Here is a 13,827-nt window from a genome sequence, read left to right as displayed (position 1 = left end):
AGAAAATGTGTGTCTGTATTATAGTTTAAATGAATTATTACTCAAAGTTCTGTATTAATATGCCTAATAATTAACCTATTTGTCAAAAAAAAATTTCCTGAATCTTTTTTGTTGTCTGTTTTGTTAGAGACACTTGCTGACAGCTATTTTGAAATACATTACCAAAATAATTGAAACTTGTGTGATTTTATTGTGTTATTTTGACAAAATATGCAGAATTTTGCAGAATTTTTAAATACTATCTGCAGAATTTTTAATTTTGAGGAGCAGAATTCCCCCAGGAGTAATATATTCAAAAAGAGAAGTTCAGTGGGAACACTTCACCTAAACACCACCGAGCATAGTAATTTCATAGTTTAGAAATGGAATAAATGTTGGGTCTATGAAGATCTTGAAGAGGTGTCAATGCTAAGATTTGTAGCAATCAACTCTGGCTCTTCTGTTGAGACTGAGTCTCTTATAGAAAGGCCTAGAATGGAGACCTCTCCCACCACTGTAAAAGCCCTCATGATTCCAGGCAGCATGGCTGAGAAAGGATATCAGGCCTAAGCTCTGGAGATATAGAGATAGACAGCGAGACTGGAAACCAATAAATGCTCTGGCATCTGTTCTGTCGTCATGGTCCCCTATGAGGAACATTCAGTATCTACTTTGAGGCAAGCCTCTTGCCTCAGGGATCAATGGTAGTTATAACACTTAGCCCAGATGGGGCACTGTGTTACCAGACAATTACATTATTTATGTCTGATTAACACAGTGAATGTGCAGAGAATTACAGAAAGTCTCCATCTTCACCCTGAAGTCTCTGCAGCTCATCCCAGAACTCCAGGACAACTCAGTCACAGTCTGTGGTCAATGTCTGGACTATTCTAAGAACTATGGGATACCTACCTAGAGAGTAGCAGATCTGCAGTTGTGTAACTAATACTGTGGGGAATGAGGCAAAACCATATTTTTTTAGCATGAAAATCTCTGGCTAGTGTGAATGTATTGCACTGGTGGTGTTTACACCTACGCAATCCCACCAGTTCAACTCTCTAGCATAGACAGGATTTGGTAACAAATTTTACTCTTTTTACTATCCAAGGAAATAACTTACAAATTTTGGTGGATCTTACCATGTAACTAAGCTGGCAAAACTTGATTTTTACGGTTCCAGTTGTGGACAAATTTTCCAGGGCAGATTTCTATAAGACATGGCGATATTAAATCCATGTGTTATAGACATTTTTGTGTCTGCCATACACCCTGTTCTTCATGCTCAGTAAATAATGTCTTCCTAGATCATTACAGCCATTGTTCCTCACCAGAATGCTAAAGCCATCCATCATATCACATGTATGCTCAAGAATGATTTACATAGAGGCCGAAATGCTCATATCCTGTTACACTTTCAAATGCACATTAATCACATACTGTGTATTGCAAAATGTCATGCCATGAGTTAAAGAGATGTAGCATGTCCTTCAATACACTACATCCTGCTAGGAAAGGTCTCAACTCTTGGGCCAGAGACCATCAGTTTGTACATGTATATGTACAGCCCCTAGCACAATGGGATCCTGACTGGGATCTCTAGATTTTTTTGCAACACAGCATTAAACAAACAACAACTCTTTCATCTTTTTGTATAAGTAGCTCCCAGTTTCCTCTGCCACTTATACATTAAATGGATTTTAATGGTAATAAATCAATAGGGCATTATATAATAGATAAAACCAGAAGTCCATGAGTGAACTATAAGCCTTGTGTTCCCCCATACATACTGTTAATGTTAAAGATAACATTTACTCCACCTTACTATTCTCACATTCTAAATCCATATGACCTGAAATCCATATCACATCCACATATATAATGTAGCATTTAAAGTGCCATACTTAAAATATCAGGGCATTAAACATTTGGCATGGTGGCATCTGTCAGTTCCTTAAAACTTATAGCTTACCTAGTTTTGGAGAATCATTGTGCAGTTCTGACAAGATTTTGTCCTTATCTTAAATGTATATGGGGGTAACAAATTCTAAACTAGCTATACGTAGGCAACTTGCTTTATTAGTCTACAAAGGAATAATTTCTTAATCTTTCAGGGTTGTGTACTTACAGTGTAAAATAACTTTTAGTTCAACAAGCAGTTTCTTTGACCCTCCATGGCTTGTACCTGGAAGTTTTTGCATTGCCTCGCCTTTCTTATTCAATATTTCAATTCTTAATGCTCCTGTATATAAGGGAACAAAAGCGACTAGTTTTTAAAACACGCAATACACAAATTTGGTTGGTTCTTGTTCCCAAGATGTTCTCTTTTAAAGTTATAATGAATAATATGCAAAAAAAACATATTAAATTAAAATAGTACCTGGAAAGAAACATACCTATTGGTGTACCAGCAAGCTTGGTCTCATTTGGTAACAGCTCATCTCCTTCAGGCCATGTTACTGACAACCTATCAGGAAATCTAACAAAGAAACAAGATTTTTTTTTTCTCTAAGAAAGGAACAGTACACTTGATCTTTAGCAGCATATAACTGAAGTTTATACATAAGCACGTTTAGAAAGCAGGTTTTTGAAAATCATTCCCTCCATTCCTTACTTCCATACTATGCTCAGAATTCAGAAATCTTTGTTTCTACTACAGCAGTTGATGAGATTATCAAGAGTAATGGAGCTACATTCTAAATATTAGTGATTTTAATGATTTTGGAAGAAATACAAAAACCTGGAAAGTAGGGTCTTAGCAAGTAAAAACCTCTTCATTACAAAAAAGAGATCTTACCTTGCCATTTCATCTTCAATGTATTTTTTAACAACTTTTTCAGACATTGCTCTGTCAAGTTTTGAGATTGGAATAATTTTTATTTCATCATACAATGCTTGAGGTTCCTGAATAAATTAAATTCAAATATCAACATCTATGCTGTAACATGCAAAGAGTAGAATTATCACTTTATATAAAAAGGATCAGCAAAATAGTTATAGATATAATGCAATATCTTAAATAAGATTACGTGGTGATCCTGTAGGTGCTAGATTATGTTAAAAAAAATCATCTGAGGGCAGTGATACCATACAGTTACTCACAACTGTACAATAGTGTAATAATTGAAGTATACAATCTCTACTGTGATTGGCTGTTGCCTTTAGAACATCCATATGATCGCAATGAACATGAACATTTCAGCTTCTCAGGATTTCCTTCATATTAAATAGTCTTTAACCCAACTACATTTCAAACACTTATCAGACAATTCTGTAGATTGCTAATTTATGTTTGCAATAGTTGCATGATAGGCTAACAAATATCTCAATCTGCATTTATTCAGGCCAGTGTATGACCCAAATTACCCCCCATAAACTAGGCACAGCTATCCCCTAACTATGTAAAGGGGAAGGGGTAGGTCTATTATACATAAGCTCACCCCAACCCTGCTGGGAAAAAAAGCCACACAGTTAGGGAACTATTATAAAGATAACATGTTATTTACTATAATGTAACAGTTTTCATGAAGATTCTCTCCTCACCAATGGTGGGGGGGGGGGGAAATTCTACTCCATAGAACAATCAAATCATGAGGTAGAAACGCCACAAGGGGAATTTTGTGGGGTTCCACTGCCCTTTCAAGGTTTTTGCATGCAGGGGCATCAACTGAGTGCTGGTTATTTATTAACTTGTAAAAACCAAAAAGCACCCTTCAAGTTATCTGTTTTTAAAGGTCTTTCTGTATATTTGTATTCAACTTAACTACATAAACACACTTTACACTTAAACTATAGCACACAAATCACAGACTCAGTGCTAAAATATACACACTATAATCATGCTATGTTAGGGATGATTTTTTTACCCAATGGAAAATTTTTTACCTATTGCTAGCAGAAGGGAATTATTGAGTAAGAAATTTTCCATTCTGCAGCCCAGTGTCTTCCAGAAGTCTGATGCATATGGGAAGCAACACTGAGTGAACAGGAGTAGGGAGGGATACAAAAGTGAACATAAGGAATAGGAAAGACCTCCCCCTCCCCCGCTTCTGAACTACTCAAATGGCCAGGTTACATCTGGACCATTGCCTGCAGTACCGTCCTGCTAAAGGAGGCCTCTGCAGAAACTGAAAGCCCATCTTATAGCATCCAATCGAGGTGTTAGTCAATGATCAAGTGGCTGCTCTGCACCACTTGAATGACATAATGACCTGTGAGGGTACCGTCACTTTTGTTTAGACTGTGTTTGCAGGGAGCGTACACAGTGCTCAGCCAGCCCTGAAAGCAACTCATATGCAGTCTAGTATGTCACCACAAACATGACTGCCATGTGACCTAATTGCTGTAGGCAGGTTCTGGCGGACGTTTGAGGCTGCCAGTGACTGCTGAGATAAGGTTGGTTATTTTCCTGAATCTGTGACTGGGCAACAGCACCCTGACCTTTGTGGAGTCAAGGTAGGCCCTAATGAATCCAGTTGTTGCACCGGGGTCAGTGTAGATTTCTGTATATTTATCTGCAAACCTAGTGTCTGGAACAGCTTGATGGTCGTCTGCACCATGTGTGTCACTTCTTCTCGAGTTGTGCCTTTCAGTAGACAATAGTCTAGGGTACAGGAAGATCATCACTCCTCTTCTTTGTAAGTAGGCCACCACTACAGTGAGGGTTTTTGAAAAGACTCGAGGGGCAGCGGAAAGGCCAACGGTAGTACTCTGTATTGGTAATGGTTGACCCTTATTGTGAATCTTAAAAATTGTTTGTGTGCTGGATGTAGGGTAATATGAAAGGAAGCATCTTGGAGGCCGAGGGCTGAAAACCAGTCCCTCATGTCTAACGCTGGAATAATTGTGGCCAGTGTGACCATTCTGAATCTGTGATTCTGCAAAAATTTGTGAAGTTTCCAAAGATCTAAGATGGGCCTCCATCTGCCATTTTTCTTTTTTGATGAGAAAATAATGGGAGTAAAAACCCTTCCCTTTGTATTGAGTTGGAACTTGCTCCACGGCACCCAATTGTAGGAGATGGTTCACTTCCTGTTGTAAGAGGTGTTCATGAGAAGAGTCCCTGAAGAGGGACAGGGAAGGAGATAGGTAGGGGGTAAGAAGAGGAAGGGGATGGAGGGACAGCTCAGTGGTTTGAGCATTGGCCTGCTAAACCCAGGGTTGCGAGTTCAATCCTTGAGGGGGCCATTTAGGGATCTGGGGCAAAAATTGGGGATTGGTCCTGCTTTGAGTAGGGGGTTGGACTAGATGACCTCTTGAGGTCCCTTCCAACACTGATATTCTATTATAATCTCCAGTACCCATTGGTCCGTTGTTATTGCTGCCCAAGCACGGTAAACATGCGCAGGCGATGGCCAAAAGGTGGGGGTAGGAGTGTCTGGTAGAGCTGTATTGCAGGGGAAGTCGTTCAGACCCTCGACCAAGACTTCAACATTGTGGTTTGGTGGTAGATGGTTGTGAAGACATGGACTGAGTTTGAGGAGTCCTCCGTCTTTTTTAATTTATTTCTGTTGTGGTCGAATTGCCATTGTTGTGGGCTGTGGAAAGAAGTGTCTCTGCCCTTTTGGTATGGTTGGTATCAACGCCGTTTGTTAGGAGACGTGTATATGCCTAAGGTGCACAAGGTGGCCCTAGAGTCCTTCATAGAATGAAGAAAGTCGTCCATTTTTACAGAGAAGAGTTTCTCCCGGTCGAAGGGGAGACCTTCTGCCTTGAGTTGGAGCTCTTTGGAGACTACAGACGACTGCAAGCATGAAGCCCTGCGCATTGCAACTGCAGTTGTTCTCGCCGCAGTGACCACTACATCCATCGAGGCCTGTAGGGATGTGCTGGCAATTTGCTGTCCTTCCTTCAAGAGAGCACTGAACTGGGGACATTTTTCCTCCAGTAAGGCATCAAGGAATTCTTGCAGCTGACAATAATTGTCATAGTTGTACTTGGTTAAAAGGACAAAATAATTGGCTACCCAGAATTGGAGTGTAGCTGATGAGTATACTTTTCTGTCTAAGAGATCTAATCATTTATGTTCTTTGTCCTGTGGAGTGGACCAGAATTGGGGCTGTTTGTTGTGATAATTAGCAGCTTCCATCACAACAGAATTCAGTTGTGGATGAGAGAACAAAAAGTCCATCCCTTTAGCTGGGACAAAGTACTTCCTGTTGGGTCTTTTGCTGATAGGTGGTATGGTTGCGGGGGGGTCTGCCAACTATTCTCTGCTGGTTCCAGAGCATCTATGGCATCGTTTATTGGTAGTGTGATTTTGGATGTAATGGACATCTGTAAAACTTACCGTAGCTTGTGCTGGTTTTCTTGCACTTCTTCTAGGGGGATGTCTTGGCTGGTGGCTACTCTTTCAAAGAGTTCCTGAAATTGTTTCAGGTTGTCAACTGTGCTTGGAGGCAGTGAAAAGACTGCCTTGTCAGTGGAGGATGATGAGTTGTGGGCTGGGGAAATGTCTGCATTGACCGAACCTTCTTATCTACCATGTCCTCCGGTGCCTTCTGATGTCTCCCTGCTTGGGGAAGGTGGAGAACAAATTTCCCTTCCAGCTGGGGTCGAGGGCCTACTGCTGTGAGCCCTATACGCCACCCAGGGGTCCCACTGCATGGGAAAAGGCATCGTTGGACACATCCAGGGTTGCCTGTACCATTGTTGCATCTCGCGAGGTTGGCGAGATTTGGTCCTAAAAGCTTCCCATGGTGGTCTTTGGGTGAAAAGTGTTGGGAGGAGAAGTGTCTCCTATGTAATTCCTCCTGTTCATCATTGGAAATGGGCTAGAGAGCCGGAGAAGTAAACAACAACTCAGTTATTTGGCCCCGAGATCCCTTGTTACCAAGCAAGGGTGACCGCGGCACTGAGGAGACCACTATGTCCTTGTGCTGTGGAAACTACTGCGTAGCCGCTTGTTTGTGTGGTGGTGGTGCCGCTGGTGCAGATGCAGTCAGTGCCTTTGTCAAGATGGTTGGTGCCATTCTCAGCTTGTCCCACCAGTGCCGACGACTGAGTCGGTGCTGGTGGCGGCAGCATTGCCTGTAGTACCGCTCTTGGTGCTGACTCCCGAACTGGAGTGGTTGGTGCCGTGGAGGAGGAGCATCTTGACTCCATTGCAGAGCAGCGGGGCTCAGCAGATGTCCACAGAGGAATGGTGCCAGAGGTGCCTGGAGCCTCAAAGGTGCTCACTCTATCTGAGCTCGACACCGAGGATGGTAACCTCGCCGGGGACCTCTTCTTTCTCCGAGTGTCCCTATTAGGGGAGGTTGCAGCTCGCTTCCTGGATGATTTGGAAGACTGAGCACGCCCATTAGCAGAGGTTTTGCTCGGGTAATCATCTGTTGATGTCAATTTTTGTCCCTGAGGAGGAGGCTGAAGGGACTTTTCCATAAAAATCTTGAAGCGGAGATCTCGATCACGCCTTGCCCTGGCTTTAAGGTTGCTACAATGGGCACATTTTTGAGGGATATGGGTCATCCCCAAACAATGGATATGAGTGGCCATCTGAGAGGGACATCACCTCATGACAAGAGTCACATAGTTTAAACCCAGACAAGCTGCGCATTATGGCCGTTAAAGTTTCCCAACGGGGAAAGAATGGGAAAAATAACAAAAGAAAATACCTATAAAAACTTTTTTTTTTTTTTGAAAAGAACAATAACTAAGCAAACTAGACCTTACTAAGCTACTGCTAATCTAACTATTTCTATTGAGAGAAAAAGAAAGACAGCACGGCCACTGAGCTCCGTCTGCAGCCAAGGACAGTTGAGAATGAACTGAATGTGTCAGGTCGTGCGTGTGCTACATGAGGTGCCAACAGCACTGCAAGATGACTATTGCGCATGCACGCCCCGACCAAGCACTGCTACTGAAAATCTCCGATCTGCGGCGCAGGGACGCACCAACACCCAAAGTGGAGCACTCATAGGGACACTACTCAAAAGGAGAGCACAGACCCATCTCCTTGTGGATTCCATATGCTTGATATAAGTCTTTAGTGCTCTTTTGATATCTAGGGTGTGCCACTGCTTCTCATTTGACAACTATGAACTCCAAGAGCTTGATGCCATGGTTCCATTCTCTGAAATTCCAGATCTGTTATCTAGTTCTGGGTCCCCGGAGCATTCCCCATCCCCTCAGAATGGTGTCTGTTATGAGAAGCTGCAGGCCTGGAAGGCATATGGGAAGACCCCTGTGGACATTCTCTGGAACTACAGCACCTGATTGGGAAACTATTTGGTCTTGTATTTGCTACAAAGAATGGTCCCATACTCTCGGAAGAAAAGCTTGAAAACACCTGATATGACCTCACCCATGGGGAGACCCATATGTGCAAGACCTGAAGGCACAGTGGCTATAGACACTGAGCTATGGTTGGCATTGTACATTTCTCCAGCAGAGATATCAGATCCTGGATCTTCAGGAATCTGCCTAGTGATGGGTATATCTTTAAAAGCGGCAAAGAGTCCTGTGGCACCTTATAGACTAACAGACGTATTGGAGCATAAGCCTTCGTGGATGAATACCCACTTCGTCGGATGCATCATGCTAATGCTCCAAGCTTATGCTCCAATACGTCTGTTAGTCTATAGAGTGCCACAGGACTCTTTGCCACTTTTACAGATCCAGACTAACATGGCTATCCTTCCGATACTGGGTACATCTTTGTCACTGACGCATCTATGTCCACTCCCAGTCGAATTATGTTTGTTGAGGGAATAAGCGGGCTTTTCCTGGTATTACTGCAAAGCCACGTGCTTGAAGGCAATCCAGGGTGTGGGTTGTGGGACTGCATGCTGTGGCCTATGAGCCATGCTTTGCTGTGACTACAATTCGCTACTTACGAATCTGGGTGTCGAGGGTGGATCAGAAAGAAGAGTCTGTCACGCTGAGGATTTTGTTAGTTTGAAGGAAAACTGATCTAGGTTTGCTTAGAAGCTTCTACTCCAGGTTTCTTCCCCCCCGACAGGGTAACAATCCTTTCTTGGATATTTTTGGTGTTGGTAGCAACCAACGGATTGCTGTGCTGGATTTCAGAGAGAGGGCTAAAGCTTCTCTGCAGTCTCAGCTAGTAATTTCTGTTTCCTCCAATAGCTCCTCACCTGTAAGTCTGCATGCACAAGGAATCTATTTAGGATGAGCGATAACTATTCATGGGTGTAATATGACATCCTTGTAGTTACCATGTTAGAATCCATTGCTCATCACAAATCACACCAAGGATTTGACCAAGACCAGGACCGAGATGTCTCACTCCAAGCAATGATCATACCACTAGAAGATGAGCAGTTTGTTTACCATGAAACAAACTTTCCCACTAAATATATGAAAAACCTTTGGTCTGAACACTTATAGCTGAGCCTTTGAAATTATTGCACTGTGACTCTTAGTCTTTGAAGGAAGTCCCCTTCTGAAGGTACGGCTTGTTGTTACACACACACACACACACACACACTCTCTCTCTCTCTCTCTTTAGTTTAATCAGGTGTCCTCATTTGGATCTTATGCCCTCAAAAGAGGCATTAACAGGAAAATATGTATTAACAATACTTGAAAGGAAAGATATTTTATTAATATTAAGTTCCCTGCAGGCCACTGACTGGCATCCTGTCTTGGAAAAGTCCTGTAGGTTTTTTGTTTTTTTCTTTCTTTCTTTCTTTCTTTGTTTTGCACGTGTGATACTTCTTCCCCTGGCTATTTACAGGAGGGAGACAGTATAATTCATCTTGGTCAGGAGATCACACAACAGAAATGGGGTACTGGCACACGAGTCAATTGTGAAAATAGCTTGTTAGCTGTCCCCAGGACCTGAAAGGCTGCCTGACTGCTCCTGCAAGTAAGTATAGTAGAAGCCACCTAGTACCACTTGGAGCTTTACTCAGGAAATCAGGACCGTTTTGAACATGGAAAGGGATTTCTCACTTACCCCTCTGTAATCCCATGAAGGTGCAAGCTCCGTGGGGAGTGGAATCCTCAAGCACCTCTGTTCTGGTCACAGATTGCCTGAGACTCTCAAGGCTCTATATGGAGACAGCCTGGGGAGTAAGGGAGGGAAGAAGCGAGACCTTTCCCAGGCAAAGCAAGAATTTGTAGCTGATGATCAGAAGGCACAATTCCCGTTCTTGTGCTGCCTCAAATCTGAAGCCCTTTTCCTGGCAGAGTGAGGGCCTTTTGGTTGAAAGCCAGATGGGCACAATTTCAGTTAACCTGCTGCCTGAGGCATAGCAGCCCAGGAGGCACTGGCTTCTCTGTATCCCCACACATTACGGGGGGTGGTAGTGGTGGTGACCATGATACAGAGCACTGAGACAGAAACTCTCTGAAGGAGATAATCACCCACAAACACTGTCTCAGGAGGAGAAGGCAAAGAAGGGGTTTAACGCCTGATTTTCACTTGCCTATTCACAATAGTAATCACTGTCTTGTGAAAGACACACTTACTTTTGCCTTTTTGGACCCAGAATCTCTGGTTTACACAGAACTTACTTCAGAGTATCATGAGAAACCCCTGATTCATGGTGCAAGGAAGGGGAGCTGTATAGGAGCCCTGCTTCTCTCCTCGGGAATTTAGGACTCACTTTAGGACTTGTGGGGGAACCAGTAGCTTGGAAGGGGTCTTATCTTTATGGTCCTTTGGTGCCCCAGGACTCAACCCCTTGGTCAGCTGGACAAAGTCCTCTTCATCATCAGTGCCTCTTCTTGCTCTGCTCTGTCTTTCCTGATTGGTTTTTCCACAGTGAAGTCATGGGTGCTATGGGGGGTAGGAGACCCAATATGCCAGTCAACTCAGAGCCCTGTGCCCTCAGACAGAGAGGGTTGGCTGACTGCAGGCTGGGCATTTTTTACCTTCTGTCAAGACAGAGAAAGCTGCCTCAAACACTGAGCACATCTTGGATTTCACTTAATGCTTGCATGGCTGCTCTACCACACCTGAAAGGGGGCAAAAAAGCTCAGCAGAGAGGCACTGCAACAGAGGCTCTGGATGGCTGTGACCACAGAACTGCTCAAATCCCAGACCAGGAGGAAGCGAAAAGGCTTGAAAACAAATAAAAACAATTTAAATACCCACAAAACAGCCCAAAATAACAAATCCAAAAGAAAAGGAAGGGAGCAAAGTGAACCACCACTTGGCAGCTGTTGCAAAAGGCAGAAGATCTGGCAGCAACCAGAAGAAGGGAGCATGGTTAGCACAGACTGAGCCACAGCTTTGAACTGCCTCCAGAATCTTCAGAGAGGAGGAGAATATATAGCCCATACATGTCAGAGCTGTGGGAGAGACTGCTAACAGAAGAGAAATGATCAGGTAAGAAATTTTCCACTCTCAATTCTAACACAGCATGATTAGAATATACATGTGTATTTGTGGTTGACGCTGGGTAGCAGAATTTAAATACATAAAACGCAGCAACTGTGCTAAGTGCCAACTGAGATACTGCACAGCCAAATCAAATTTAAATTAACTAGACCATTTCAATGAACACACCTCCATAATGTGAACTATGGAGATTTATACTAAAACTCTGAACTGCTTAACAAACCTCCAAAAAGTAAAATATCTAGCATGACTGAACCTTAAGTTTTTAGATAGAAAAAAAAGGATAAAAAAATCTAATCTCAGGATCAAATAAAGAGTTTCAAAATGGAATAAGTTTCAGCGTTTGTACAATTTGCTTTACAGCTTACTTACGAGAGCGAGTTGAACCTCTCCTCCTGTAGCATACACATCCCCATCATGATCTCCATATAGAAAAAATTTCAGGATACTTCCATAAAATATTGGAAGAGTTTTAATTGTTTTCACCTAAAAGAGAAAAGACAACTCAGTCATTATCATAAACCTTAATATGGATGAGTTCCTGACACATGTGGTTCAACTATACAGAAGTTACACATTAAAATTGACATTTGTGCTTCAGCCACCTTCCAATTATTCTGCTTGCATGTATAAATCAAACAATAAACCTTTCTGAAGTTAGACATTCCTCATCCAGGTTTTAGTTTGCAGTAGAGAAGCTCTCCTTAAAACACAAACTCCCTGCTTTAAATTAGTGTGGCCTCCAGCATATGCAGCCAGGAACTTTCGCTCAGAGCTCCTCCCCAGACAAATCACAGGATGATACAGTCTGTCCATAGTTAAGGTTGTAATCAGGTTCCATTATAAGACTTATTTTATATCCATCTTGTAACTTGGGTTAAAAGAAATAGCGTGGACTAAAATTTCCAGGTTTATAATAAAGGCTAATGGAGAATTTTTCTGTAAAGCATGGAGCAAACTGGTCAAATTGAGTTACAGAATATTAAAAAAATTAATCTGATTTGAAATTAACATGTGTCCTAAACTAAGTCATCTTGTTACTACCTTCACATTTTTCACAGCTACATTTATTTGAAATCTTGCACATGAACTACAACTGAAGAAAATGGGCCAATTTTATCCTTTTCTAATAATTTTGTTGTCGTAGAACAAAGAACTCTTAGTTTCAGAAGAGAATATAAGGACCTGTCTACACTGTGCCACAGTGTGGACCATGGGGTGTGAATTGATTCACGTGGTTAACTGCTGCTGGAGTGAACTAAAAGGTAGCATAGCATTAACATAGCATAGTCCCAAACAGGACTACTTTAATGCACTCCAGCAAGGTTCACATGGGCCAATGAGTGTGCAACACACTAATGTGCACTAAAAGTTACACACCTCTGGTGCAGACAAGTTTGTAGTGATATGCGCTTTACAAAGGAAACACGACAGTATATTTATAAAGTTTATGTAGGTTGCAAAGTTAAGGAGAAACAGGAATCCTGAAGATTACTTCTAAATTCTGATATTTAACTTTTTAGAGCTTGACTGCAATCTTCACATTTTCTTTTAAATGTGATTTTTGTACAGAAAATTATAATCTGTTGATCTAACTAGTATCATACTTGCCTTATTTACTGTAAATATTCTATATAACATGTATCAATTTTTAACTTTAAACAGTGCCAACATTATCAAGCAATTAACTTACCAACTGTCCAGTTCTGTAAGTTTTCCCATCCCACTCTATTGCAGAATATGTAGCCCAAGGACTTTGCATTCTTTTGGAGGTCAAGTCAGTACGTGTAATTATTTCTTTAAACAGTGTGAATTTTATCTGTTTATCATATTTCTCATGGCAGTCTTTGAGCCACAAAGCAAATTCTCTGTCAATTTTCATTCGCTGCTCCTGTGAAGAGTTTTAGTAGATGCATTACAAAATGTAAATCTGAGTTTCATAGGTGTGAATAAACAACTTAAAGTTAATGGTTGTTCTCAGTGATACTGTAGTCAAAAGTTATTTTTAAAGAGCGTTGAAAAACTATCGCATTCTAAGACAGACTTATTTTAACCCAATAACTGCTTAAAATAGCCTTACTTACTGATATATTGAGTTAATTTTCAAAATGTTGCTTACTACAAATAAGAGGTTATCTTCTTAAGAAAAAAGTCTCTCTCTCACTGTATACCTAGTTACATCCATATAATAAAAACTAGGTATAGCAGAAGACATAGAAATCACTTTTTTATTCTTCAAAACAAAAAAACTAGGGCTGTAAAGTGATTAAAAAAATTAATTGCGATTAATCGCACGATTAATTGTGCTCTCAAATAATAACAGAATACCATTTAAATATTTTTGGAAGCTTTTCTATGTTTTAAAATATATCGATTTCAATTACAACACAGAATACAAGGTGTACAGTTTTCAGAGTAGCAGCCATGTTAGTGTGTATTCGCAAAAAGAAAAGGAGTACCTGTGGCACCTTAGAGACTAACAAATTTATTTGAGCATAAGCTTTCATGTACAGTGCCACTTTTTTTTATTACAAATATTTGCACTG

General features: G+C 41.4%; 1 protein-coding gene across 10 annotated transcripts in view; it reads right to left on the bottom strand.

The window, feature by feature from the left end:
• Nucleotides 1-13,827, bottom strand: part of SMCHD1 (structural maintenance of chromosomes flexible hinge domain containing 1) — a 182,581-nt gene that overhangs the window by 135,757 nt on the left and 32,997 nt on the right. For all 10 annotated transcript variants that reach the window (XR_013635308.1, XR_013635309.1, XR_012157253.2 and 7 more), the window contains 5 exons: nucleotides 12,975-13,172; nucleotides 11,654-11,767; nucleotides 2,774-2,880; nucleotides 2,373-2,455; nucleotides 2,105-2,218 (listed from right to left, as the gene is read on the bottom strand). Coding sequence is in view for 7 of the 10 variants with exons in the window: in XM_073331462.2 (XP_073187563.1) it covers nucleotides 2,105-2,218; nucleotides 2,373-2,455; nucleotides 2,774-2,880; nucleotides 11,654-11,767; nucleotides 12,975-13,172 (616 nt within the window). In the remaining 3 variants the exon portion in view is untranslated. The remainder of the gene's footprint in view (nucleotides 1-2,104; nucleotides 2,219-2,372; nucleotides 2,456-2,773; nucleotides 2,881-11,653; nucleotides 11,768-12,974; nucleotides 13,173-13,827) is intronic.

Source organism: Lepidochelys kempii, chromosome 2 (assembly GCF_965140285.1).
Source record: "Lepidochelys kempii isolate rLepKem1 chromosome 2, rLepKem1.hap1, whole genome shotgun sequence".
In the NCBI taxonomy this organism is placed as follows: Eukaryota; Metazoa; Chordata; order Testudines; family Cheloniidae; genus Lepidochelys; species Lepidochelys kempii.
Note: the sequence above shows the minus strand (reverse complement) of the source record. Positions and strands in the feature narration are given on the sequence as shown.